Source organism: Scheffersomyces amazonensis (genome assembly GCF_036850825.1).
Source record: "Scheffersomyces amazonensis strain UFMG-HMD-26.3 chromosome Unknown RJT21scaffold_1, whole genome shotgun sequence".
NCBI classification, from domain to species: domain Eukaryota; kingdom Fungi; phylum Ascomycota; class Pichiomycetes; order Serinales; family Debaryomycetaceae; genus Scheffersomyces; species Scheffersomyces amazonensis.
This window is the reverse complement of record NW_027042741.1, coordinates 1,831,428-1,858,032: the sequence shown is the minus strand read 5'-3', so window position 1 is coordinate 1,858,032 and position 26,605 is coordinate 1,831,428. Positions and strand designations below refer to the sequence as shown.

The following is a 26,605-nucleotide window of genomic DNA, read 5'->3' as shown; positions in this document are numbered from 1 at the left end:
TAGTAAATAGTACTGAAAAATATCTGGCAAAACAAAAATTTTCCAGACTTGTCTTTACACGGACACGAGTAAATATGAGCACATATATATATATATTTATAGTTATAAGAAGTGGAACTGCTATCAGCAAATGATTAACAAATTCTTCACTTTATATATAAATAAACATAAATTACAGAACCATCTAATATATAATGGAAAAATTGAGTTTATTGAAGGTTATTCAGTAAATTGCTTGCATTACCATAATTTTGTTGAATTATACATTTTGCAGCAATGCAACTAACTATATGAACATGTTAGAGTAACAAACTACAGGAAATACTATATGCTGTACTTCTATTCTATACGCACCAATGATAAGCTATTTCGTTTTGACAATGTTAACAATACTTTCCAGTTGGTGACTAACCTTAATGGCTGTGATGACTCACTGAGTCATATAAAAGAGCCGCGAAAACCGATAAGATTCGAGATTTCACTATTGCACCCAAAGAGAAATGCTGCAAACAGAGGATATAGAATTGACTCATGGATCACTGGGTGTCAGCAATCTCAATAGACATGTACATTTAGAAGATGAACAGCTTGAAGATGAAGAATATTATCCAGATGGTGGGGTAAAAGCATACTTCGTAATTGTTGGCTCGTTTTTAGGCCTTGTAGTTAACTTTGGTATTATTAATTCTATTGGTGCAATTCAAGCTTATGTTTCTACCCATCAATTGGTATCACTTAAAGCTTCTTCAATTGCCTGGATTTTCTCAATTTACTTATCTTTGGCATATGCAACTGGTTTATTTGTAGGCCCATTATTTGATAGACATGGACCATTACCTCTTTTAGTAAGTTCAGCATGTTTGATATTCATAGGACTTATGTTTACAGCAATTAGTACAAAAGTGTACCAATTTATTTGCAGTTTCATATTACTTGGTATTGGTAATGGACTTGGAATGACTCCACTTATTGGTGTAATAAGTCATTGGTTCAAAAAGAAACGAGGTAATTGTACTGGTATGGCCACAAGTGGTGGCTCAGTTGGAGGTTTAGTATTCCCATTGATGTTGAGACATTCATACACAACTTATGGATTTGCATGGGCAATAAGAATATTTGCCTTTACATGCTTAGGATTTATGATCTTATCAATCATACTTGTGAAAGGAAGGATCAAGAGAGAACCTATTCATTCAGACCAACAATTTGACTCTCGATGGGACAAGATTCGAAGTAGCTTGAATTTAGAGAAATTGAAGTTAAATGATGCTAAATACAATTATGTTGTTGCTGGATCATTCTTTACGGAGTTAGCATTAGTATTACTTCTTACATATTATGCAACATATGCAATTGCTCAAGGAGTATCTGAATCAAATTCACTTTTGTTATTGACTGTTTGGAATGGTTTAGGTGTATTGGGTAGATGGGTACCTAGTTATGCTTCCGACTATTTGGGCCATTTCAATATTATGCTTATTATGCTTATTATCTACTCGGCTAGTATAATGATAATATGGCTCCCATTTGGTCATCACACTAAAGTTTTATTTGGATTTGCAGTTTTGGGAGGGTTTTGTCAAGGAGCTATTCTGAGCTTAATGCCTGCTTGTCTTTCCCAGATTACACCAGCTAATGAGATAGGCTACAAATTTGGAATTTTAAACTCATTTATGAGTATTGCAAATCTATTTGGTATACCTCTTGCCAGTATTGTCATAGGAAGTGGCGAAGTACATCAGTATAATAATTTCGTTATACTTACAGGTATGATATCTATAACCGGTACTGTATTTTGGTATTGCAGTAGATTTGCAATAGTGGGGTCTAAACTAAATACAAAGATATAAATTAACTTTAGCTTACTACTACTAATTTAAAGTACGTAACTCGACTTCTTCTGGAATTGACGGTATTGCTGTAGATCCAACAGCTTTAGCTGGAACATTCACATTCTGAGCTGCTTGTCTTGCTCGATCTCTCTTCTCAATAACTTGAGTATACTTTACTTGTTTTCTATTCTTTAAGTACCCCCAGACTATATAAGCCACAGGAATATATGCCAATATAACGAATTTAGTAAAAAGTTCATGAATCAGTTCATCAGGTATGAATTGAAGACTGAGGAAAAGTAAGATCATCTCTGAGATTAATGCCATAGGGTATGTTAAGTAAAAGTTAGAGTATTCCAACCAGAATAAGAAACGAGGAGAAGTCTTGGTCTTTACCTTAAAGGCAAAATAACTGAAATGAATAAAGTTAGATAAACTATATGCTAGTATTAAAAATGAATAAGATGTATGCTTAGCAATCTTGGGGTGAGGAAATATAACTCCGTAACATATGATTATCATTTTTAAACCAGAAGCAAATGACCAAATATCTTTAACTGATAATGTGAAAGATGATGTGGTTAACTTAACTATAAGTATACCTATTAAGGAACTTATAGATATACCATGAAAGAAATCAGCCATACCGGCAGGAAGAAATCGTCTCCCCACAAGAGGTAACAAGATTAAGAATCTTCCTAAACAGCAAAACCATAACATGGCAGCTGAACAGTTGTAGAAAAACAACACCTTCAAGTTTGTGGGTAATGGATACAATTGAGCCATATTTATTTTTATTCACTTTGTATAATAGTAACTTAGCCAGAGAGAGAGAGAGTTGAAGAGGGTTTCAGTAACTCGAAACTTTTCCACGCGAGTGAAAAATTTCACACTATGTGTTCAATACAGTGACGTAGTGTAGTGTAGTTTAGCTTAGTTAATTAGTGATGAAGTTAGTTAGTGTAGTAGTGGCATTTGTGCTATTGTTGGCCACATGTCAAGCTGCTGCATGGAGCAAAGAGGATTATGAAATCTTTAAATTGAATGATAAGATAGTGGAAGACTTGGGAGCAGGTTCATCCTTCTACTCATGGTTAGGATTAGAAAATGGTCCTAAGTCGACCCTTCAGGAGATTACGAAGGCATATAGAAAGAAGTCGAGATTATTACATCCTGATAAGTTTTCAGGAAAGTCCCGGTCGGCTCAGAAACATGCTGAAGAAAGATTTCAGAGGTTATCATTAGTAGGTAATATCTTAAGAGATCAGTCATTAAAGAAGAGATATGACTATTTCTTATCTAAGGGATTTCCTAAATGGAAGGGTACGGGATATTTCTATACTAAATTCCGTCCTGGATTGATTTTAACAGCCTTTGGTTTATATTTATTAATAAGTGCATTCCAATTCATATCTCTTCGTATCAATAGAAAACAAGATTACAAGAGAATTCTTCAGATGAAAGAGGTTATAAAATCACAAGCTTGGGGAGGTTCAATCATTCCTCCAGCAGATGGATCCGATAGGAAACTCTATCAAGAAGAGACTGGTAAATCCTTTGTAGTGAAGGTAGATGGCAGTGTATGGATAGTTGATAGTGAAAACAATGATGCATTAGTAGAGCTTGATGAATCTGAAATTAATGTCAATCCTGGATTCAAAGAGAGTTACTTATTCAAGTTCCCAGCATACTTATGGAACCACAGTATAGGTAGAATTAGTTCCCTTGCTATAGATACACTGGTAGTATATCATAAACCTGATAGCAGCAATAGCAATAGCAGTGACACTAAGACCGAATCTAAGACTAAAGCCAAGAAGAAAGTTCAAAGAGGTGAAAAGAAAGAACTTGCCAACGGTACGGTAGTGTACGCTCGACCATCCAAGGGTAGAAAGTAAAGTAAAGTAAAGTAAAGTAAAGTAAAGTAAGAATTAGACTAAGATGTATTTTTGTATTAAGTATGTGAATAAATATCAATATATATAGATAATAAATAATTAATAATTAATAATTAATAATTAATAATTAATGCCATGAATTCTATTCATTGTGTTTTGGAACTCTTCGTAATTCATTACTGTGCTCATCATCCTCATCGTCCGATGAACTAGATCCTGAGAGATGTTCGAGAAAGTCATTCTCATGATAGTCCGTTTGGAAACCTCCCCGATGATCATACTCATCATCAATTCGATTTTCATTCCGGCCAATGTTTCCGGTGGGGGACATATTCTGGATTCTGACATCGGGGATATCCAATTCATCCATGGAATCATCATCATCATCATCATCCTCATCATCTTCATCTTCATCTTCGTGATCATGGTCATCGTCTTCATCTTCATCTTCATGATCATGATCAGCTGATTTGTCATGAATAAATAATTCATGATTAGAGCTATCACCAAGAATGATGAGATTCTTATTATTATTCTCATAAGAATCCAAGTCAAGGTATCCCACTGTAGATGCATCAAAGGCATCACCATCTATTTTACCATTTTCTGATTCTTCTGGTTCAGCTCCAAGTACTACATTATAAACTTCTCTAGTCTTTAATAATACTTCTTCAACAAACCAATCCCATTCTTCTAATGATATAGCATCCACAATAATAGGTGATATTAAATCAGGTTTATATAAAGATGTGAATTTAACAATTTCTTCACTAATAAGAATTAAATGTCCTCTATATCCAGGTTTGGGTTCAATATCTTCCTTATATTTTTCAACTATTAAATCAATTAGATTACATTTATCGGGTTTAAATAATTCCACAATGAGAAATGAATTGTATGAATTCAATTTCCCATTAAAAATCTGTTGAATCAAATCAAACACGACATTATGAAAGAAATTGTGCCAGGGGAATTGAGTAAACATGGTTATAACATCTAGTAAGATTTTCAGATCAATTAATTTAATCTTGAAATAATCTCCTATACATGGATTAAGACGAATAGTTTGATCTCTTTCTTCACATACAAAAGGATTTTCAGGAGATATGGCAGGTTCTTCATCTTCTGAATCTTCAATTGCATCTAATGATTCAATAATACTTCTATAATTCCCATCAGATGATGATTCATTTTCAAAATGTATATCATCTAATGATACATCATCAAGTCCCATAGTAACATCTTGAATAGATTCATCTGATGCTTCAGGAAAGTCAATAGTCTCATTTAAAGCTTTCTTAATTCTCTTCTTTTGTTGAGATCGTATATGATCTCTTATTTTAATAATCTTTTTAATCTTCTTACTATTGAGTAATATCATATTTGAACAATGAAGTAATTCAGCAACTAATTCCGATATTTTAAATCGTGTAAATCCTAATACTTCTCCAATAACATTATCAGGAGGAATAGGATTTTCATCCAATAATTCTGCAAATTTATCAAGATTTTCAGAAAATAATGTAAGCATATCTCCAAGGTAAACTGGATCTCTTGGACCTGGAGGATTTTGATCAAAATCTTTTAACCATTGAAACATTACAAATGAATTGACTTCACTAGGTCCATTTTCACCATTCTGAATTAATTCTCCATATGATCCACAGTATAAGTCATAATCGGAATTGTTTTTCCGAATAAGTTCTATTATAATCCCCACACAATTACTTATACCGTGTTTATTTGTTGGTCGTGGATTATTATTATTATTATTATTATCGTCTATTGATGGTGATGGTGGTTTGTATAACATTATATCATTTATTATACTTTTAATAATAGGAGGGGATACCAATTCTCTAGTTAATTGATTAGGTCCAATATTGGTTTCTAATACTACCGCCAATGCTGTATTAGAAGAAATTGTCACAAGTGCCTTAATAAAATCAGTACTAGCAGTTTGTTTGAAAAACAAATCATGATTAGGAATTTTACTATCCTTAACAAATTGTGATGGATGAGGTTTTAAGATTTCAATAAGTTTAGGAATTAAATTTTGCAGGGATAATGTTTCAATTATTCCCGTAGGAGATTGAGGTTTATCAGTTTGAATTATTCTTAAAAAGAAATCCATAAGCATAGGAATCTCTACTTTTTCTAAAAATGTATCTACTAAATCATCTTGTCGCCTTATGAAATTTAATAACTCTATACTGTTTGTATCCATAAGTTGATCTAAAATGTGGATCAAGTAATTAACCGTTGGACTACTGACTTTCAAATTATCTAATCGTAATATTTGCCATAACTTACTCATAATAGACGGTGTTTCTATAATTCTATTCAGAATGATCCATAAATCAATGGAAAGGATATCCGAAGCGGCCTGAACACATCTACGGAACTTTTCATCCTTAGTTTCCTTTGAATTAGTATCATCATCTTCGTCCTCTTCAATATGAGTTTGACTAACACTGTCATTTTGATCAAGTGTCAGTCTAACTTCTGACTCCGACTCCGACTCCGACTCAGTTTCAGATTCGGATTCCGATTCGGAAGCTAAATGATTAGTTCCTTCATTTAACAGTTTTTCAAGTTCTTCTAATTCTTTAACTGTTTGATCATGAAAATAATCAACACTATCTACTAGAAAGTCAAGTAATCCATTTAGTATATGCGGTTGTAGAAGAAGTTCTACTAATTTGACTCCTCTTGAATCTTTAGTACTTCCTGTTCCTCCATTATCAGTATTAGATGATGTTAATGAAACAACATCTGAATTTGTACCAGTTTGACCATTAGTTATAAGATCTGAAGATTGAAGTTGTTGCAGAAGCAGAAAATTAGTAATATTACTCTTAAAGTTACCCTTGATGTTATGAAGTTCACTAATCAATTCCTGCAGGAGTCCTGAATCTTCAAATATATCATTTACAGAAATTGATGAGAAATCCACCACACCATCAAGGAACTTTTGGAGCTGATTATTACTATTCAATGAGTTGGTAAACGGCCAAAACGACATAGTAACTTTTGTGTGTGAGGTGACAGTTTGGCCCCTAACTCAGTTCTCGTCCACAAGTAGTGTACCACTCTAATAGTTCGAGTTTGCTCGAGTTCAATGGGTTGGTCAAAGTGAAATTACACTTGAATCAGCAGTAGTAGTCGTGATAAGATCACTGGTGGTCGATAGTGCGTGCCCAACTCAGGCGCGGCGGCTGACAGACAGGTGAGATTGTGTTACTCGATTGGGACACAGTCACATGACTTCTTATATTACTACTTTACTACTTTACATATATACACTTACGAACTAGTAGGTAATGATTCTATATACTTAATAGCTCGTTGATATTCCTCTATAATGAACTGGCGCATCTCTTCACATGACTCTCGAAGAATAGCACTGGAATTCGTAGCACAGTGTTCAACCCACTGCTTAATAGTCATGTCTTCTTCATTCTCTGGCATTTCCGATATAAAACTAGTTAGATCTCCAGGATCATTATTGAGCTCATATTCTAGAGTAGCCAAGCTTCTTAATTCCGAAGCAGTTTCTTCCATGTTGGCTAAATTTTCAATGAATTGCCCAAGAGGTCTTGCCTGCCATTTTTGTATGGTCGGAGCAGACGACTTAGTAGTGCCACCATTCGAACTTCTTTCTTTATGAGGAGTACTAGAATCTAAAAGTCCACTAAAATTACCGGATAATTTAGTTAGAGTATGCTCAGCTGAAGTTTGAGTTACTGGTGGTTGATGAGTGACCTTTTCGTTTGTATTTGTCTGATCGAATGGCTGAGATGGAGTGTATTGATCGACTGGTGAAGTAACTGGGTCATGCTGAACAGTTGTCAATTGATGGGTGGGTGTTTTCACTGAGGTTGCACCTGATTCATTATCTCTGGCATCACTTTGATTGTGAAACAGACTGTCATTTCCTGCTTCACTTTGAGGCATGTCATTCTTAGTTTCATATTCGCTTTCATTGTTATAGTTAAGCTCACTTACTGGTTGTTCTGCGGTACTGGTCTCAGGGCCTTTCACTTCTGGAGATGATTCTGGTTTTGTATCTTGATTGTCGTTATCGTTGTCGTTATCTGTTGGTAAGGAGTTGACTGTTTCATTAGCTGTTTCATTGACTTCTCTTTCTTCAGTTTGTTTAGTTTCAGGTTCATTCACACTTTCATTAACCTCATCTCCTTTCACCTCACTCACTCTAACTTCCATGTTTTCTTTGGTTTCTCTATGTACACTGTCATTGCTCTCTATAGTCTCCTGTTCAAGGACTCCGTTGCTTACTACTTCTGTAACTTTATCTTCACCTGCAACTGCAACATCATTCACATTGCTACTCTCACCTATTGGACTCTCTGCTATTCCAATTCCAATTCCAATTCCGATTTCCTTATCCTTCTCAGTATTTGAATGGCTCTCTTCATTCTCTTCATTGACTTCTACAGGCTCTGTTTGTTGCTTTTGCTCACTTGATGACTCGCTGCTACTAACATTAGGTTGGTTTGAAAGTACAACCAGTTCTTCATGCTTATTATCCTTCTCTTCTTCACTTTCACTGCTTTCTCCAGAATACACTTCCATCGACTTCGAGAGTTCATTATTGATTTCTTGGATATCCTTAATGTAGTTGGCATAATCATCATCAGATTCATCAACTTCCAGTGGAGAAGACACATCTAACGATATTCGTTTACTTTGTTCTTTAGCATGTTCAGAGCTCTTGGATGGTTCTATTTCAGTCTTAGTTGATTTCAAATCATCAGTAGTTACTGGTGTTACAGCAGTAGTACTAGACTGAGATTCGGATACTTTCACTTCAGGTTCTACACTAGGAGTTCCTAGAATAGAAAGCCGTTTCATTGTCAATGGTACTCCAAAGGTATCTGCATCTAATGAGGTATCAAAGATACTGGTGGGTTTACGCTTTCGTATAGGACTTATCCTCGACTTAGTAGCTATATCATTAGTTAACTCTATGGACTTTGGAAGTTCAACAGGTCCATTACGTTTGTGAGAAGATGGTTGAGTGTCCGTTGGTAACTCTGGACTCTTAGACATAGTCACAATCTTCACATTCTTTTCAAGCTTATCGACTTTGTCATCTCCATAGTCATTGGTCTCATCATCAGATGAAATGTACTGAGGAGGAGTTGGTGATCGAACACGTTTACTGAATCTTAGTCTCTTTGCTTTCAGTGAGTCTTCCGTCACTTGATCATTCTTTTCTACTTTCTCAAACTCTCTTTTGGGGCGAGCCGGGGCTTCTTCTTTCGGTATCTTTCTGTTGATTTTCTTTTCGGTGGTAGACTTCTTCGCTTTCTTTTCAGGTGAGTCAGGTGAAGATGGTATGAACTCAGACTCTTCTTCAGTATATGTAGTGGAGTAAAGAATGGAATCTCCTGTCTTGTTGGCATTGACATCTTCATCTTCATCTTCATCTTCATCTTCATCCTCCTCTGACTCATCATCGTCTTCTTCTTCTTCTTCTTCTTCTGCTTTGTCCATGTCTACATCTGAATCATCACTTTCTTGATCATCTTTCTTTTCCTCCTTGTCTGGTTCGATCTCTTTCTCTTCGATCTCTTTCTCTTCGATCTCTTTCTCTTCGATCTCTTTCTCTTCGATCTCTTTCTCTTCTTCTACTTGTTCATCCTCCTCGTCTTCCTCTTCAGACTTAGTGGGCTTGGAAGTATACTTATTGGCTGCCACCATGAACTCTTCTAATAAACCATCATCTGGTAATTTGTTCCAGTACTCATCATTGGTATCCTTCTGAGAAGCCATTTTCCGGACTCGGGCTGATCTTCGTACAGGTATTGGACTAGATACATTCTTCTGTGAAGTCAGTTTATCTTCCTGTTCCCCTTCGTCATCTTCATCTTGCTGAGCCTTAGCTTCAACAAAATCGTCATCGTTCATATCACTTTCTGACTCTTTATCGCTAAGTTCTTCTTCAGTTTCTATATACTCAAACGATGATCTTCTGTACTTTGTTTGATTGAGAAACGTTTTCCTTTGCGGTGGTTCCAGCTTGGACGGCATCACAATATTCACATTGTTATTATTATTATTATCATTGCTGTTATTGCTACTGTTATTGTTATTGTTATCTGACTCGTTATCCTCATCATCACTGAGTAATCCGAAGAAGACATCGTCCTTATTTGATTTTGGAGGTTTGGCTACTTTGGTAGTTTCCTTAACTCTTGAAACTGGTTTGGGTTTGATGGTCTTGTTAGACTGTAGAACATCTACAAAGTAACAATAACCTGGAGAGTTGGATGTATGTTCCTTCAAGGGCTCATCGTCTTCTTCCCAATGATCTAAAGAACATCCACAGTATATACACACGACTCGATCATCAAAATCATCCATAGGAGTATATATGAATCCTGCTTCTGATAAAGTTTGACTTGTCGGTACAAAATCACTAAGAATATCGGTTGGGAAAGTATCACCAAATGATTCTAATCGAAACTGTTTAGCTTCATCAGATAATGGAGATCGTATCACTGATTGTTCATGAGTCTCCCAATATTTCTTTAATGTTCGTTTCGATTTATGTTTCTGTCTCATTAATCCTGAGATTAATACAAGTGATAATGAACATTTATTACTCCTTTCATAATGAACTGTTGGTATAGTGGTAATATCAGATTCATCAGTTACATTCTCAGGCTCTGAACAATGTGAACATACTATACGATTATGATTGGTTTTAGTAGGTGAATAATAGAATCCCGAATCAACCAATGGATCTATCAACTCTTCTGCATGATTATCCAACCACCTGATTTTGGTCCGACTACCTTCTACTTTAACAGGATGAGTGAAAGATTGATAACGATCCAGTCTTTTCTTCATATTATTAACGCGTACTATAGTGATGGGTTTTTATATGGCAAGTAGCCTTGTAAAACCAATTCAATTTAATTCAATTCAAATGAATTTAATTAATTGGGTCTAAACTCTTTAAGGTAATTACACCCCCAGTTATTACAGTTTGATCTACGCAATTATCGGTTGTTCACCAGATTGTTTATGTTTGAAGTATTTTTAATTTGGTGCATAATTTTGCGCGCTAGATTAGGTAAATGATTTATTATACGAGAACATGAAATAAAGTTTGGAAATAATATAAATGTATATAACAAAATGGGGGTTAAGAGAATTAAATAGATAGATAATTTATCATTTACGATTTATGATTTATGATTTATGATTTCTCCCATTAGAAACTATGACCAACTAATAATTGGATAGCCTTCAAAGCTTCATATTTCAATTCATTATCTCCGGAATTATTCTCTAAGAAGGACATGATTAATAATTTATATTCACCGGATTTTTCAGTATTAATAAAGTTAATTAAATCTTGACCAATATTCTTAATTAAATATTGTAAATCATTTAATAAAATAACTTTAATTTTAGCATTATTGAAATCTTTAGATGATAAGATTTCAAAAATCCTTTTAACTAATTTATAACTTTGATCTTTAAACTTACCGGAATTTTCAAGCCAGAATTCATTTGATTTATGAGTTGGAGATGACCAACTTAAAAGATTTGGATTCTCTAATTCAGTCAAATATTCATCAAATGATGTTAATTTTTCACTAACAATTTCATTCAAAAGATCAGATAAATAAAGTAAATCATTTGATAATTCTTCATCACTACCATTAGAAGCAAACTTTCTTTCCTTTAAAGTATTTAAAGTAGATAATCCATCATGAAATAATAAAATCTTAACAGTTTTAAATTGTTCATTAGATGAAACTGTAGTAGCAGTAAAATTCTTTAAAATACCAACTGAAATTCTAACGATCTTTAATTTAATTGATTCTTTGGCAATAGTCAATAAATTACCAACTAATTCAGGAAAGTTATGAACTAAAATTTTATTGATAGGACCACTGAATGATAAAATCCAAGTAGTTAATAACACATTATAAGATAATTGTAAGGCTGTTGCATTAGCACTTTTAGCCAGATTAGCAATCAATTGATTTATAGCTTTGAAATTAGAAATGAAATTAGATTCTTGATATACTTTTTTATATTCTTTAACAATTAATAATTCTTGTAATAATTGAATACCAATGAATTGTGAATTAATATTTTGACTATTACCTATAAATTCATCAGATGATAAGACATCAAATATTTTAATTAAAAATTCTTTATCAACTTTAGAAGCATATTCTGGAGATTTAGATGCTTTGGATAATAAAATAGTAAGATTATATAATCCTAATGCCTTAATAATAAAATCTTTATTATCTAATAATTTAACAAATGGTGAATAAGGTAATGCTGGATCAACATTGGCTAAACTCAATAAAGAATTTAAGAATTCTTGACCTGGTAATTCCAATAAAAAGTCATTGGTTAATGCTAAGATATTTTTTAATACATCTTCTTTACCACTTTGTTCAGCTTTATCTAAGATACTTAAAATGGTATTAGTATATAAATCTAATTGAGCTAATAAAGTAGAATTCTTATTATCATTAGATTGTTTTTCTAAGATCTTAATGTTTTTAACATCATCTTCAGAAACTGCCCCTGATCTTGAGTATCCTTCCCATGCTATAATCTTTTCTTTAATGATCTTCTTGGAGTCACTTAAGAAAGTGCTATCAATGACTAAGGGAGTCTATAATATTCAAAGTTAGTATATAATTTCTAAACCATATCAATTCAAATCAATGTTCCATAAAATACATACAAATTCAGTAGCCATTTCAATATCCAATTTCTTCCAATTATTATCTGATCTTCAACAGTAATGAACTTAGTCTATCAATTTCCATATCTTGAAGGTGGGCTCGAGCTAATTTAGTTTCAATTGTCGTTTTCTGGGCGGGACACGACTGCGACATCCCAAAATTGTGTCGAACAGTTGCAAAACGTTATGACGAAACACCGTATGGATAATAAATACAAAAATGCAATATAATGTTAATTAAGTTGTTTGAATAGAAATTTTTTAGATGTCGTCTAATGCTTGGAAAAATATTTGAAGTAATTTCTTCAATTTTGTAATGATTACATTATTCAACTGTTAGACCTATTCTTTATTACCTAACAAGGGTTCTAACTATAGAGGATTTATATCCAGTTTAGTAAGTATAATGTTCAAACATGCAAAGAAGTCATCCAAAAATACCAACCAAGGTCATTTCAATATCTATATGCAAAAACATAAATTGGTATTCATTTCTAAAAGAATGCAAAAAAGAAATGCCGGTCCCAGGAATCGAACCTGGGTTACATCGGCCACAACGATGTGTACTAACCACTATACTAGACCGGCTGATTTTCTGAAAGATTTTTGGCTAGGTCGCTGGTAACGTGATATTATCACGTGTAAAGTCACGTTTTAACCAAACACGTGATCAATTTCATGTGATCCCACATACATTTTGTATTACATCAATTAAAGCGCTACCAGATTTAAGAGTTTTCACTTAATTTGATTTGTTCCATACACTTAGATACGATATAGTGTCAAATTATTGAATACAAATCATCCATCAAATGTTAAAGTTAGTGTGAAGTTAATAACGGGGACCTGATCCGTCCAGATCATCTTTTCTGACTCTGTTGTTCTAATATTCGTACAAGTGAGGTGTCATGAGCGGAATAAGTAAGAGAAATCCCGTTTCATCAACCAGGAGTACAGGCTTAAGCATAAGCTCGGGGTGGCTTTAAATGTTCAGTTCTATGACATATTATTCTAGTTTAGAAGGTTGAGGTGCTTATATTAGGAATTAAAAATCCGGAAAATTTTTTCATAGCAAGCACAATATTTTGGTTGCATTTTTGCGTCAGAAAATAGAGAACCGAGCCCAGATTTATTCCATCAGAGTGAAAATGTAATGACATACATTACACAAATTGGGTATCAGATTCCGAAACACCTCTCTTAATAGTTAGTAAGGGGAACACGAATTCCGCGTCTAACCTTCCTTTTATCCATTAAACTACGACGCATTTTAAAGAGTAAAGGGAAGACAAGAGCTTAATTGACAGGTCCATCACTCATAATTACCAATGAATATGATGGGCAGAAAAAGAAAGAAAAATCTATCAAAAGCAATGGCTTAACTTCTATACAGTATATTCATAAATCTTCGAAGGTCTAATTCCAATTAAGTAACGCTACTCAGATTCTTCAAAGTATTGCTTGATTGTTACTATTACATAAAATTTCTTTTTCAAGTTTCGGTTCCATTATCCCATAAATAGAAAGTTGCGCCTTTGGCTATGTGCAGGAGACGATTCCGTTAATATCACCTGAAACGTATTAAGGTTTATGTCATTAAGGTTTAACCTATTATAATTTTCTCATTGCTACAGACTTAGTGATGACAATGAACAGCCGTTGCATGTCACTCGATACTACAAACTTCTTGTATAACATTAAAATAAAATATATTACTTGTTTGGTAAAAAATGGTAAAGAAGAAAGAAAGGCAGACTAGACTAGATTGTAAGAAATAAAAATCAACTTTATTTACATTTCTCTAATTTATTAAATTATTAAGGTATTGAAAGAATTAATCAGAACTTTCTCTGGCAAATTCCTTGGTCATATCAGCATCTGGAATGGAACCACAAATGGTTTCAACCATAATACCAGTGACTAAGTATGGATCAATGTTAGAAGCTGGTCTTCTATCTTCGAAATAACCATAACCTTCCTTAGCGACAGATCTTGGGATTCTAATAGAAGCACCTCTGTTAGCAACACCAGAAGAGAAATTTTCAATAGAAGCAGTTTCATGTCTACCAGTTAATCTTAAATCGTTATCAGCACCATATAATAAAACATGTTCCTTATGTCTCTTGGCTAATTTACTTAATGCAACTTCAATATCTTTCATACCACCTGGTACTCTCATAGTCTTGGTAGAAACATTAGTGTGACAACCAGCACCATTCCAGTCACCCTTTAATGGTTTTGGATGGAAAGAAATCTTAACACCAAATTCTTCAGCAACTCTTTGTAATAAGTAACGGGCAATCCATAATTCGTCACCCATGTTAATACCAACACATGGACCAACTTGGAATTCCCATTGAGATGGCATAACTTCAGCGTTAATACCAGAAATGGTAACACCAGCATATAAACAAGCTCTGTAATGAGCTTCAATAACATCTCTGGCATAAACTTTACCGGTACCAACACCACAATAGTAAGGACCTTGAGGAGCTGGGAAACCACCCTTTGGCCAAGCATAAACATTATCAAATTGATCGAAAAGAGTATATTCTTGTTCTAAACCAAACCAAACTTCTTCATCAGCATGAGCAGTCATTAATTTAGCACACTCGTGTCTGTGGTTAAATTTGTTTGGAGTACCATCATTATTCCAACATTCAGTTAAAACAATAATGTTATCACCCTTTCTAAAAGGATCTTTATAATAAGCAACAGGTCTTAAATAGACATCAGAATCATGACCTGGGGCTTGACCAGTGGAGGAACCATCAAAATTCCATTCTGGTAAATCATCAACAGATGATGGACTACTAGCTAAAGTTCTACATTTAGATCTAGTATTACCTTCAGCGTCAATCCAGACGTATTCAGCAAGAATTTTACCATTTTGAGGTAAATCAAGATATTTAGCTAAAATAGCGGTTTGTTCAGTAATGCTAACCATTTTTTAAAAATTATATGTATATGTAGTAAAGTATATCGATGAGATAACTATTATATTAGGATGGATTGATGAATTGTTGATTAAGGGAATTGGTTAATTATCTTCAGTTGAATTAAACTCAAATCAAATCAATGAATTAAAGAATAAAAGAAGATAAGAAATAGATCTAATAAAATTATTTCATTAGAGAGATAATGAATTATTTATATATAAAATTCAACAACCTTTACTTTTGCTTGATATAGCTTTCCTGTTAAGCATAAAGCTCAACTGACTTTCTTTCCTTTTTTTTTTTTTCTTTTCCTTGAACCTTTCAATTAGGGATATGGATCCCGATAAGAAGGGAACTGGCGGTGCAATAGGGCGATTTATCTTTATCTTAGCCAATCACAGCTGCAATGCACCCGAAAAAGAAATCCATAATACTTTAGTTGTGTGCAGGAGCTATATGGCCCACCGGAATCAATAATCCGTTAGTATTATTTTGTGTTTTATTCTTTTTTTTTGTTTATTTTTTCTACAACTTTGTATTAACCGAACCTCTCATAGTTGATGGTGAGACCTAGGACCTGTCCTGTATGGACATATTAAGCACCTCTCTTATCAGCAAGCCCTAATTAAAAAACCGCTAACAGCATCATATGAAAAATAGACTATGTGATGTTTGACATATTGGAACCAATAGACTAATTGCCTCAATGAGTTAATGAAATACAATAAATTGCAATTCGCTCAATGGAATTGACTGCAATTTACATTGCAATACAATACATGATAATACAATGTAATATACACGAGTTCTATACAATCCCCAGATTAAAGGTATTAGGAAACAAAAATAATAAAATTAATATATTAAAATAATTGTTGTACTCTATAGTTAGTAACTAAAAATTTACAAAAAGTTATCTGTTACATTCATAAAGGGCCAAGTAGTATTTGTCTAAACTCCATGTATAAAGTGGAGTTGTTTCTTATCGTACCTACCATGTAATTTGTAGCATTTAAAGTCAAAAATCACAAAATGACTTCGCTACAACCAATAATAATTAATTAGATCATAATCGGTACTGTATATAGAGCCCTACTATTCATAAGGTTTAGCCTCTTGGCCGGAGTCTTTAATAAATTTCGCACCGGAGCCGCTGCAATTTAATATGGAGGAGGGGGGCCTTCCTAATTAAGTAATTGACTTGACTAGTATTAGAGATAATTTGTCGAATAGTTCAAGCTATCAATCTACTTAGAAATTAATGAATTAATGAATGAAAGGTTTGTTTCGAACTTTAGACCTTATCAGGATCAATAATCCTTATTGTACGCCCATTTCGACCCTTACAGACAATTACTTCTATGCTTTATTCTCCATTGACACAATTCTCTGTTAATTACCCTCCTCGAATATTGAAATTAATTAATATTTAATATTATTATTAAATTATTATTGTCTTTAATTTCCCCCTCCCACCCCTCATTTCAACTCAACATAACTCCTTTTATCGAGGCACCAATTAATTTGCATTTTGTTTTAGGGGTAATATCACTTGATACTTAATTCACGATAAGGAATATTCGAATCGTTCGTTATCTAAACGAGTTTAATTTAGGTTTGATATGTTCTCTTTTATTGTTTCTATTAATTAATCCCATTAATGCAATATACTGCTTTACATTAATCCACGTTGGATACACTAAGCTACTACGTTCTATAGTATTCTATTACTTTTCGTTAATATTTATCTATTCTACACAATCAACAACACTCAATTGTGCTACCTCCTATTTTTGGGTACAAACCAAAGACTTTCTTATCTCGCATATCTATTTTCTTAACACAAAATAGAAACAATTCTTCTCTGATTAGATCGGACTTGACTATTTGCAATCCTATATGGCTTTATTTATTTATTTAAATGTATTGTATAAATATATCATGTGTATTAATCGGGTATATACGTAATAGCAATTCAAAAAAATATATAGACAATAACAACTCTTATGAAAGTGGATCCTTTTACAAATCTGATAGAAGTAAACATGCAAAGACTAAAGAATACGAATTAGACCATAAGGACCCTCGACTAAGTGTATTCGTAAAATATAACAAAGCAATAAATAAATAAATAATTCAAATAAATAATTCAAATAACAATTGTCCGGTATGAAAATATAATTATTATCATATCCGAATATGGTAATCTTCAACTTTTTTGGTTTACTCACGCTACTAATTTAGCAGCCTAAATTTCAAAAATTGGGGTAATCATAATAACTAAATAGGAAAAGGAATGTGAAATATTACAGTGAGTGAATGATTTGGTTTTTCTATTTTATTTATTTTCAATGTTCATGAACTTCATCTTTAGGTTCTTTGGGAATTGAATCTTTAGGCTCTTCAGCGACTTGTTCGTTGATTGGATCCACTGGTTCTTTATATTCAACTTCTGGTTTTGCTTCTTCCACTGGTTCTTCCACTGTTTGTTCCACTGGTTCTTGATGTTCAGCTACCGGTACTGCTTCCTCTATTGGTTCAGCTGGCTTTTCAACTGACTCTACTGATTCGGCTGGTTCTTCGACTGGTTCTTCGACTAGTTCTTCAACTGGTTCTTCAACTGGCTCTTCGACTGGTTCTTCGACTGGCTCTTCGACTGGTTCTTCGACTGGCTCTTCGACTGGTTCAGGTTCTTCAACATTTTCAGCCACAACTTCAGTTTTAGCCTCTGGGACTTCCTCATGAATATCTTGTGATTCAACCTCAGGTTCAATTTGAGATTCTTGATGATCATTTGCATTTTCATGAGACTCCTCAATGCGTTGAACAGGTTGTTCACTTTTTTCTGCCTCTTCAATTAATTGTCTAACCAATCCTTCACGTAATTGGAATGCGACATTTGCTTGAGCTCTAACTAATCTAAGATAATCATCATTATCACGATTAACATAATTTATATGGAATTCAATATTAGTTAAATAATCATTCCAATCATGTAATCCAATAACATCTTCAAATGTGGTGGTTACATTTCCATCATTATAATTGAATTGTTCAGCATTATCATAAATGAAATCACGGAATTCAAATATTTCTTCTTTAACTTTATGAAATCTCTTCCAAAATTTCCATGAGACATTATTTTCATGTTCAGCATCATTAGATTCTTCATCTAATTCTTCAATTAAGTTAGACAAAGTCTTTGAAAATTCTTTAAAAGTTGATTCTGAAAAGGATTCTAAAATATCAATAGTATCTTGAATAACCTTGAAATATTCAATAATGACTCTTTCATGATTATCAATTAAAATCTGTTTAATTTCTTGGATTGCTTTAACATATAAATCATTAGTAGCAGAAATATCATCTCTAATTTCTTGACGACTTATTGTTTCAATACTTGTATCGCTAGTAGCCTTTATATTTTCAAAATCTTTATTGATTTCTCCAATCTTCTTATGTAACTCTTGATACTTATAATGACTTTCTTTATGTAATTTAGTAAAGATATTAGTAACAAGCGGTTTAATAGTTTCAAGAGTTGAATTAATGATAGGTTTCATTTCAATTTCAAGATTATTGGAGGCTAATTGAAGAGTCTTATTGACTTTAGTTTCCCAACGAGATAATTCTTGATGAATCTTTTCAACTTTAGGGTTAACAGGAGGTTCTGCTTCTTCGGTAGCCTCAGTGACAACAGTTACAGTAGAAGTGAATTGAATGGTGATTGTTTCTTCTTCTTCTTCATCATCATCATCATAAACATCATCATCATCCTCATCATAGACTTCAGATGGCACTTCACTCTCTTTTTCTTGTTGTTTTTCTTCTTCACTAGTGGAAACTTTCTTATCCTTGGAGACTTTATTTAAAATATCCTTTACTAGTTCAACAATATTTTTTTTTGATTGTTTGAAATTAGTTGAAGTTTCATTAAATTTGACCAAGTTTTTAAACTCTTGCTTAATAAATTCAGTCTTTTCATGAAATTTAAAAGAAGTCTTTGTATCTTTAACAGTTTGAATAAAATTCTTATAAATTTGAACAAAATCATTAACATATTTAATTGAAATTAACTGTTCCAATAATTCTGTAAAGTATTCCCAAATACCTAATTTGGCAAGTTCATCATAAGCCAAAGTTGAATAAATATATACTTGATTACTTAATAATCGAATATAAAGATCAACTTTACTATAAACTAAATTAACTTTATCTGTAAATTGAGGGTATAAAGTTGTTGAAACATAAGTATCAATAGAACTTATTACTGATTGAGTCTTATCAATGACTAATTGAGATTTTTCATTTAATTCCCATTTTTCAGTCAAATCAAGTACTGATGATTGGAATTCATGTAAATTATCAAGGATATGATAAGAATCATCCAATTGAATTAATGATGGTTCAATATATTGTTGATATTTTGGTAAAATGGTTGTATGATAAATTGGCTTTAAATATTGATGACTAAGTTGACAAGTATGATGAAGTATTGGAGATAACTGATTGGTTGAACTAAATGATGAATTAATATCATTAATTGGACAAATATATGTCAATGTATACGCGAGGTATGCCACTATCCCACTTATAAGGAACAAGTGAATCTTGAAACCTCCTGACATTGTGGTTAGTGTTGGGTTGGTTAGTTAATTTTTACAAGGATTTTATATAACAAGTGGTTAATACTTTTTAGTATTCAATTATTTTAAAACTCTTGCTTATCAGCTTTTGCTTTTGAATAACAGGATCAGTCGTCAATAGGGCCTTGTGTGCTTTAGTGATCTTCGAGTCACTTTTTCTCGCCATAGTATTTGATTGTTGTTAAAATCATGGGCCTGTATGCAGGAGCCGTCATCACCTCAAACTATGGAGTAATAGATAGTGAATGATTGACTGATTTAATGAATGATTATTGATTATTCTATGATTGATTGAATGATTCATCTGATGCTGTTGGTTCTTGTGAACACTACTAGTACGCATAAAATATATAGCAATTAAGTCATTAGGAAGGTAGTTTCTGCTGGTGCAGCTGAGCTAAACTTATCTCATCCCCATGATTCTCATTTTTCACTATTGCAGCCGTATACACTTTTTGCACGTTTCTTAGAGTAATTGCGTTATAATTAGTACGCAAAATTTGATAGCTATTATAGTTTTTACTTTAATCAGACTGTAGTGCATGTAGTAGGACGTATTGATCCTATTTGATATGACTGAAGACTGAATCTATGCTACGGTGGTTGCGATACTCTCCTCCTACAACGTGTCAAGTGATACAAACTGAGAAATTATTGACACAATCTCCAATCTATCAATAGAAGCCTGTAACGGTATTATTGCCTCATAGAAAAAAGTTTGGTTTAGGAAAAGTTTACATAGTACAGTTTGACACTGCAAAGATTGACATAATTAGCAGTAGTTGCGTTTGCTTGTTTACGGAACATACTACCACAAAACCAGAACAGGGCTCAATATAAGTGATAAATCAAATTACCTGTTTTTACAATTCGTTCTGTCTAACGGCTTGGCGCCTCATATTCTCCAATAACCAATTGTTCTAAAACTTTTTATGCCGGCCACCCCACTTAAAAATTATTAAATTAAAGTTTTAATTTTGTGGAATTTCACTACCAAATTAGGTATAAACCGAATCAAGAATATACTTGCGAATATTACATGCTATTTCAATTACGTATATCTTATAAAGCAACGTAAATACTTACAACTTAAGATTGCTTATACTAGCAATATATGTATAATTTGTTTTTGGTATAGTTTAGTATTGTATAGTATAGTATACGTTAAAGCATAGAATAAACAACACAAACAACTAAATAAAATAACTATGGTTGCGAACTTTTCCCCTGACTCACGCTCCACTCATGAGCTCACTTGGTCTCGAGAGAAACAATGAAAACAATATTGCCCGCCTGAGTGATCACCAAGGTACTCAAACTGTAGTCTAGAATATGTGTATACCAATAATAATAGATATTTATAGCCCCAAAATGATTCCGAAAATTCTCACGAGTTAAACAATGCAACCCACTCTTAGCGAAAATTTTTTTTTATCTACTACTATATTATACCGAGAAAGCAACCATACTAATTTACGGATTACTGCCTGCTTATTTCCCCGTACATATAATTACAGTCGTTTGGAACTATAAATTTAAGGCTAATTTAAATTTACTTAATTTTAATTTTAGTAGTAATTCGGGTCAATAATTTCAATTCAATTCAATTTCACTATATACATAATAATTAATCCGTACAATTAAGTAAACTTAAGTTTTAACTGCGGTACTCCATATATAAATGAATTTGTTTGAATAAACTTTCAGTGTAGTATATTTTTCAAATCATTCTAGCATACAAATTTTCACTTCAAACTAATACCTTTTAAACTTTGTAGATTCAATTCACTTCATAACATTTCCTAACAAAATCATAGCATAAATAACTAACTAATTAACTAATTAAATCATGCCTCGTCGAAATTCAAATGCTCCATCAATTCCAGTTATTGCAACTATTGATGTAGGTACTACATCCACTAGAGCTATATTATTTTCAGAAAAGGGAGAAGAAATAGCTAAACATCAAATTGAATATTCTACAACAGCTTCAGAAGCTCCTGATGAATCTACTAATACTGAACAATTTAGAAGAAGATCTTCATTAATGAGACATAATGAACCAATCTTTACTGCTGAAGGTATTGCTATTTCTATTACTGATGATATTGAAATTGAAAATAATAAGGCTAGTGTAGGTCCAACATTAAGATTTCCTCAACCTGGTTGGGTCGAATGTATGCCTGTTCATATCTTAGCCAATTCTGTTCAATGTTTAACTGCCTGTTTAATTACTCTTCGAAAGATCAATCAAAATCCTAATTTAAAAGTTAAATATAAAGTCAAAGCTATTGGAATTGCTAATATGAGAGAAACAACCATTGTATGGTCTAGAAAAACCGGTAAACCTTTAAGTGGTGGTATTACTTGGACAGATACAAGAACTTCAGAAATTATTCAACATTTAGAAAGAATTACAGATGAAAAAAAGAAAGAAGAATTGAAAGCTAAAACTGGTTTACCTTTATCTACTTACTTTTCAGCAGCAAAATTAAGATGGTTATTAGATAATGATGATATTATTCGTGAAGAATACGAAAAGGGAGATGGAAATCTTATGTTTGGTACAGTAGACACATGGTTAATTTATCATTTAACTCGTGAAAAGAATTTTGTTTCAGATGTAACCAATGCTTCCAGAACTTATTTTATGGATCTTGAAACAAAAGATTATGATGATGAATTATTAGAATTTTGGGATATAGATCCAACTAGAATTAAATTACCAAAGATTGTTTCAAGTTCAGAATTTTATGGTAGTTTCACATCACCAAATTTATCTCATTTAGGATTTCACAATAAGATCACTCAAGAAGCTTATGATATTCTTAAAACTATTCATGGAACTCCTATTTGTGGTTGTTTAGGTGATCAATCTGCATCATTAGTAGGTCAATTAGCTGTAAAACCAGGATCTGCAAAATGTACTTATGGTACTGGTTGTTTCCTTCTTTATAATACAGGTACTAGGAAATTAATTTCTGAACATGGAACATTGACTACTTTAGGTTATTGGTTCCCCACTTTAAAAGGTGATGCTGGAGAACCTCATTATGCATTAGAAGGTTCAATTGCTGTGGCTGGTTCTATTGTCCAATGGTTGAGAGATAATTTAAAATTAATTGAAGATGCCAAAGATATTGGACCCTTAGCTTCACGAGTTGGAGATTCTGGTGGAGTAGTTTTCATTCCAGCCTTTTCAGGTTTATATGCTCCATATTGGGATGGTGGCTCAAGAGGTACAATTTTTGGTATGACTCAATATACAAGTTCAAGTCATATTGCTAGAGCTGCTTTGGAAGGAGTTTGTTTCCAAGTTCGGGCAATTTTAAGAGCCATGGCCGAAGATGCTGGTGGTTCAAAAGATTTCTTAGAAGAAGCTTTAAGTTCACAAGATGAGAATCAACCACTAAGCCAATTAGCTGTAGATGGAGGTATGTCTAAAGCAGATGAAGTTTTACAAATTCAAGCTGATATTTTGGGGCCATGTGTTACCGTCAAGCGTGCTGCAATTTCAGAATGTACTGCTTTAGGTGCAGCCATAGCTGCTGGATTATCATTCAAGAATGAAGAAGAAAGAATTTGGAAAGATTTTGATGATGTAATTGAAAAGATAGATGGTACAGGAGATGATTCCACTAATAAATTTGTTGCTAAATTACCAGATGTTGAGAGAAGAAGAAATTGGAAAAGATGGGAAAAGGCAGTTGATAGGGCTAAGAGTTGGTTAGAAGATTTAGATTAAATACATTTTAAAAGTAAAGATATTTACTAATGCATGATTTATTCCATATGTACCTAAGTATATATGTTTATGTAGATGATAGACAATTATAATTAAATGAAATTATTCTTCAAAACTGCTATTGTAATCATCAATATCAACAATATCACTTTGTTCAGAAACATCGCTATTTTCATAAATAACATTTAAGTGATCTACATGATGACTATTATCGAAAGAAAGATTGTCGAAGTTGAATGAACTATTGATCAAATCTTCTTCACTTGACTCCTTTGATATGAAACTTTTGGCTAAGATATTCTTGGAAATACTATTTATGGTATTATTGAAAGAATCATTTAATTTATTGAAATTCTCATTTGTCTTCTTTGGTGATAAGTTTTCTAATACTTCATTAAAAAATTTAGATGTTTTATGACTTAATTCATTGGGTGTAGGCATTATTGGAGATAATCCTTTGGTATTATTGATATTAATATTTGAATTGAACATTCTTGAAACAGATTCAATTTCATTTTTGAAATTGGCTGAGAGGTTCTTATCTACTATAAAGGAAGCTTTCTTCTTCAAAGTATCAATGCTAGGAAATTTGCTTTCATTATATTTGGTAGGCAGGGTTGGTGGAGACTTCACAATTCTAATTTGATTAAGTTGTTGATTAGTTTGTAAATGCACTTGTTTATATATATCTGCATTATTAGCAAGATTATCATTCTTTAATTGTTGAATCTTTTCTTCTCTTTTACAATTTTCTAATTTAGTAGATAATTCCAATAATTCGAATTTAATTACTTGGACTTGTTTTTCATGATGCAATAATTCTTTTTGTTTATCCTGATATTGTTGGAGTAATTGTTGTTCAAGTTCAAGATAGTTGGGTCCGTTATTGGAGTCTGATTTAATTGGAGAATTTTCTTCATTCTTATCTGAAATAGGTATATAAACTGGTAATCCTAATTTTCTAGGACTAGAAGGATTAGTTGAATTAGTAGATCTAATTGGAGAAGAATTGGATGATAAAGCAAACTTAACTAATCCCGTAGATTCACTGATGATTCTTTCCTTATCTGATTTAGTTTGAGTTAAAGTTTTCATATTGGGTGAGTATGATACGTTTGATACTGGAGTTAAGATTGAATAAGATTTTCTTTTATTTAATCTACTAGGAGTTTGAGGATTCTCCTTATTATCACTCAGTACATCAGTATAATTCATTCTATAAGTAAATGGAGTAAAGTTCTAAGTAGAGGCTTAATTAAATAGTAAAGAGAAGTAAAGAACTTATTTAAGAAAAAATGAATGACTTATCAAATATCAACTTCACAACTGAAAAAAACATTGTTAATACAAAGTATCCCCTTACTACTACTCCATCTGATCTCTGCGGAATCAATTCCATCTATTATGTCGGATTCATTCATGCAACTAATTTAACTTTAAAACATTCATACTTCACTCACATCCTCATACAAATCACAAATTAAGACAAAACAATAACATTGACATTTCAAATCTTTTCAATTTTTTGCAATTTGCCAATAGCTTTACCTAATTAGGAAAGGTCATAACAAACAGCTCGTTACATACAGGTACATCAAAAAATTTGATTTATTTTGTTGTATTTTATTTAATATTTAATATTTTAATTAACTTACCTAAATTATGCAGGACGAAAACTTTATGTTTCCATCACGTGCGAGACGGAAAAAAAGTTCACCATCCTCCGTCTGGGTAAGTTCTAACTGAATTTTCCAATGATATAAATGACTTTGCTTTTGCCACGGTTAAGTTTCTAGATATATTTATAATTAATTAGTTACATTTCCAAATATTAAATTTGGAATTGAATTATTTAAAGTATCATTTAACTCATCTATTCAGTTTATTTGTGTCACCAGATCAAAATCAGATCAGTCGGAGATAATTTTAGAAGAGCATTAAACTAAAGAATGGCCTTATTTGCAAAAATCAAATGCTTCTTAGCATCATTTCTTTTATTTTACACTATATACTTGTATAACTATAAGTGTGTTGAATTAAAGGAAACTTCTTTTGAACATGCTACTGAAACTGTTTTCCATCCATTAACTCATCATCATAATCAATTATGTGAATCATTGGAAATTGGAACTAACTTTATTCAACCATATGTTGTTAAAGTTCAAGGATTTTTAGATGAACACGTTCATTCTCATCCATTATTCAAGCAATATGAAATCCATGAAAAAATTGTTGCTGGTCAAGATGCTTTTGGTCAATATGTTTACCCATATGTTTATCAAGTTTTCCAAGCTGTTGATGCTGCTGAAGTTGTTATCTATGATCAAGCTACTGAACACTATGCTACTCTTAAAGCTTTATATGAAGAACACTTTGGTTCTAAATAAATATAAAGTTGACGCTCATGTGATTAGTATAAATACATTTCATCGAGTTTGAAGAAAGCGAATTAAATGACAGATACAATCAAAGAATACGTCCAAAATACAATTTTTTTTATCAGGTAATCTGATAAGCAATTGATGAATTTTCTTTTTATATCATGCTCTAACGTTGTAATTACAGTTTTGTTTCTTTTATTCTACATTTCAGCTTTGATCTACTTCATTTTACGCTTATGCTTGTATAGTATTTATTAGTTCATAGTTAAATTTTTACTCTTTTTCAATATACATTATACCAATTATTATATAGTAAATATTAATAATATTATTTTTACAATTACTACCATTCCCTATTGCATGGTTATGAAACAGTAAAAGTGAAATTGCTGCTAGTATCTGTTACCGTAAACAA

General features: G+C 32.5%; 11 protein-coding genes and 1 non-coding gene across 12 annotated transcripts; 4 read left to right on the top strand and 8 right to left on the bottom strand. All coding sequences in view use genetic code 12, as the record gives it.

Annotated features, from left to right (window-relative positions):
• Positions 1–500: 500 nt before the first annotated feature.
• RJT21DRAFT_111596 (monocarboxylate permease) lies at positions 501–1,850 on the top strand (the record flags this gene model as incomplete). Its single annotated transcript, XM_064880010.1, has 1 exon — positions 501–1,850. The coding sequence occupies one exon, from the start codon at positions 501–503 to the stop codon at positions 1,848–1,850; it is 1,350 nt and encodes a 449-aa protein (XP_064741212.1).
• Positions 1,851–1,871: 21 nt separating this feature from the next.
• RJT21DRAFT_4449 (uncharacterized protein) lies at positions 1,872–2,477 on the bottom strand (the record flags this gene model as incomplete). Its single annotated transcript, XM_064884593.1, has 1 exon — positions 1,872–2,477. One exon carries the CDS (start codon positions 2,475–2,477, stop codon positions 1,872–1,874), a length of 606 nt encoding a protein of 201 aa, XP_064741211.1.
• Positions 2,478–2,659: 182 nt separating this feature from the next.
• On the top strand, positions 2,660–3,760 carry RJT21DRAFT_117530 (uncharacterized protein). The gene has a single exon (XM_064880733.1). The coding sequence runs from the start codon at positions 2,780–2,782 to the stop codon at positions 3,728–3,730; it is 951 nt and encodes a 316-aa protein (XP_064741210.1). The 5' UTR covers positions 2,660–2,779; the 3' UTR covers positions 3,731–3,760.
• RJT21DRAFT_117529 (uncharacterized protein) lies at positions 3,724–6,866 on the bottom strand. The gene has a single exon (XM_064880732.1). The coding sequence runs from the start codon at positions 6,753–6,755 to the stop codon at positions 3,873–3,875; it is 2,883 nt and encodes a 960-aa protein (XP_064741209.1). The 5' UTR covers positions 6,756–6,866; the 3' UTR covers positions 3,724–3,872.
• Positions 6,867–6,990: 124 nt separating this feature from the next.
• RJT21DRAFT_137478 (uncharacterized protein) lies at positions 6,991–10,758 on the bottom strand. Its single transcript, XM_064883295.1, has one exon. The coding sequence runs from the start codon at positions 10,607–10,609 to the stop codon at positions 7,037–7,039; it is 3,573 nt and encodes a 1,190-aa protein (XP_064741208.1). The 5' UTR covers positions 10,610–10,758; the 3' UTR covers positions 6,991–7,036.
• Positions 10,759–10,812: 54 nt separating this feature from the next.
• Positions 10,813–12,549, bottom strand: VMA13 (H(+)-transporting V1 sector ATPase subunit H). Its single transcript, XM_064880731.1, has 2 exons — positions 12,480–12,549; positions 10,813–12,407 (listed from the first exon to the last, which is right to left on the bottom strand). The coding sequence occupies exons 1-2, from the start codon at positions 12,492–12,494 to the stop codon at positions 10,977–10,979; spliced, it is 1,446 nt and encodes a 481-aa protein (XP_064741207.1). The 5' UTR covers positions 12,495–12,549; the 3' UTR covers positions 10,813–10,976.
• A 446-nt stretch (positions 12,550–12,995) lies between these two features.
• RJT21DRAFT_t10 lies at positions 12,996–13,067 on the bottom strand. Its single transcript has one exon. It is a non-coding gene; the product is annotated as a tRNA-His (tRNA).
• Positions 13,068–14,313: 1,246 nt separating this feature from the next.
• On the bottom strand, positions 14,314–15,426 carry GLN1 (glutamate--ammonia ligase; the record flags this gene model as incomplete). The annotated part of the gene is made up of 1 exon (XM_064885257.1): positions 14,314–15,426. One exon carries the CDS (start codon positions 15,424–15,426, stop codon positions 14,314–14,316), a length of 1,113 nt encoding a protein of 370 aa, XP_064741206.1.
• A 2,340-nt stretch (positions 15,427–17,766) lies between these two features.
• On the bottom strand, positions 17,767–20,273 carry RJT21DRAFT_137475 (uncharacterized protein; the record flags this gene model as incomplete). Its single annotated transcript, XM_064883294.1, has 1 exon — positions 17,767–20,273. The coding sequence occupies exon 1, from the start codon at positions 20,044–20,046 to the stop codon at positions 17,767–17,769; it is 2,280 nt and encodes a 759-aa protein (XP_064741205.1). The 5' UTR covers positions 20,047–20,273.
• Positions 20,274–21,420: 1,147 nt separating this feature from the next.
• On the top strand, positions 21,421–23,922 carry GUT1 (glycerol kinase). The gene has a single exon (XM_064885656.1). The coding sequence runs from the start codon at positions 21,914–21,916 to the stop codon at positions 23,807–23,809; it is 1,896 nt and encodes a 631-aa protein (XP_064741204.1). The 5' UTR covers positions 21,421–21,913; the 3' UTR covers positions 23,810–23,922.
• On the bottom strand, positions 23,861–25,250 carry RJT21DRAFT_12815 (uncharacterized protein). Its single transcript, XM_064882910.1, has one exon. The coding sequence runs from the start codon at positions 25,022–25,024 to the stop codon at positions 23,912–23,914; it is 1,113 nt and encodes a 370-aa protein (XP_064741203.1). The 5' UTR covers positions 25,025–25,250; the 3' UTR covers positions 23,861–23,911.
• A 241-nt stretch (positions 25,251–25,491) lies between these two features.
• On the top strand, positions 25,492–26,502 carry RJT21DRAFT_137472 (uncharacterized protein). The gene has a single exon (XM_064883293.1). The coding sequence runs from the start codon at positions 25,759–25,761 to the stop codon at positions 26,194–26,196; it is 438 nt and encodes a 145-aa protein (XP_064741202.1). The 5' UTR covers positions 25,492–25,758; the 3' UTR covers positions 26,197–26,502.
• Positions 26,503–26,605: the final 103 nt, after the last annotated feature.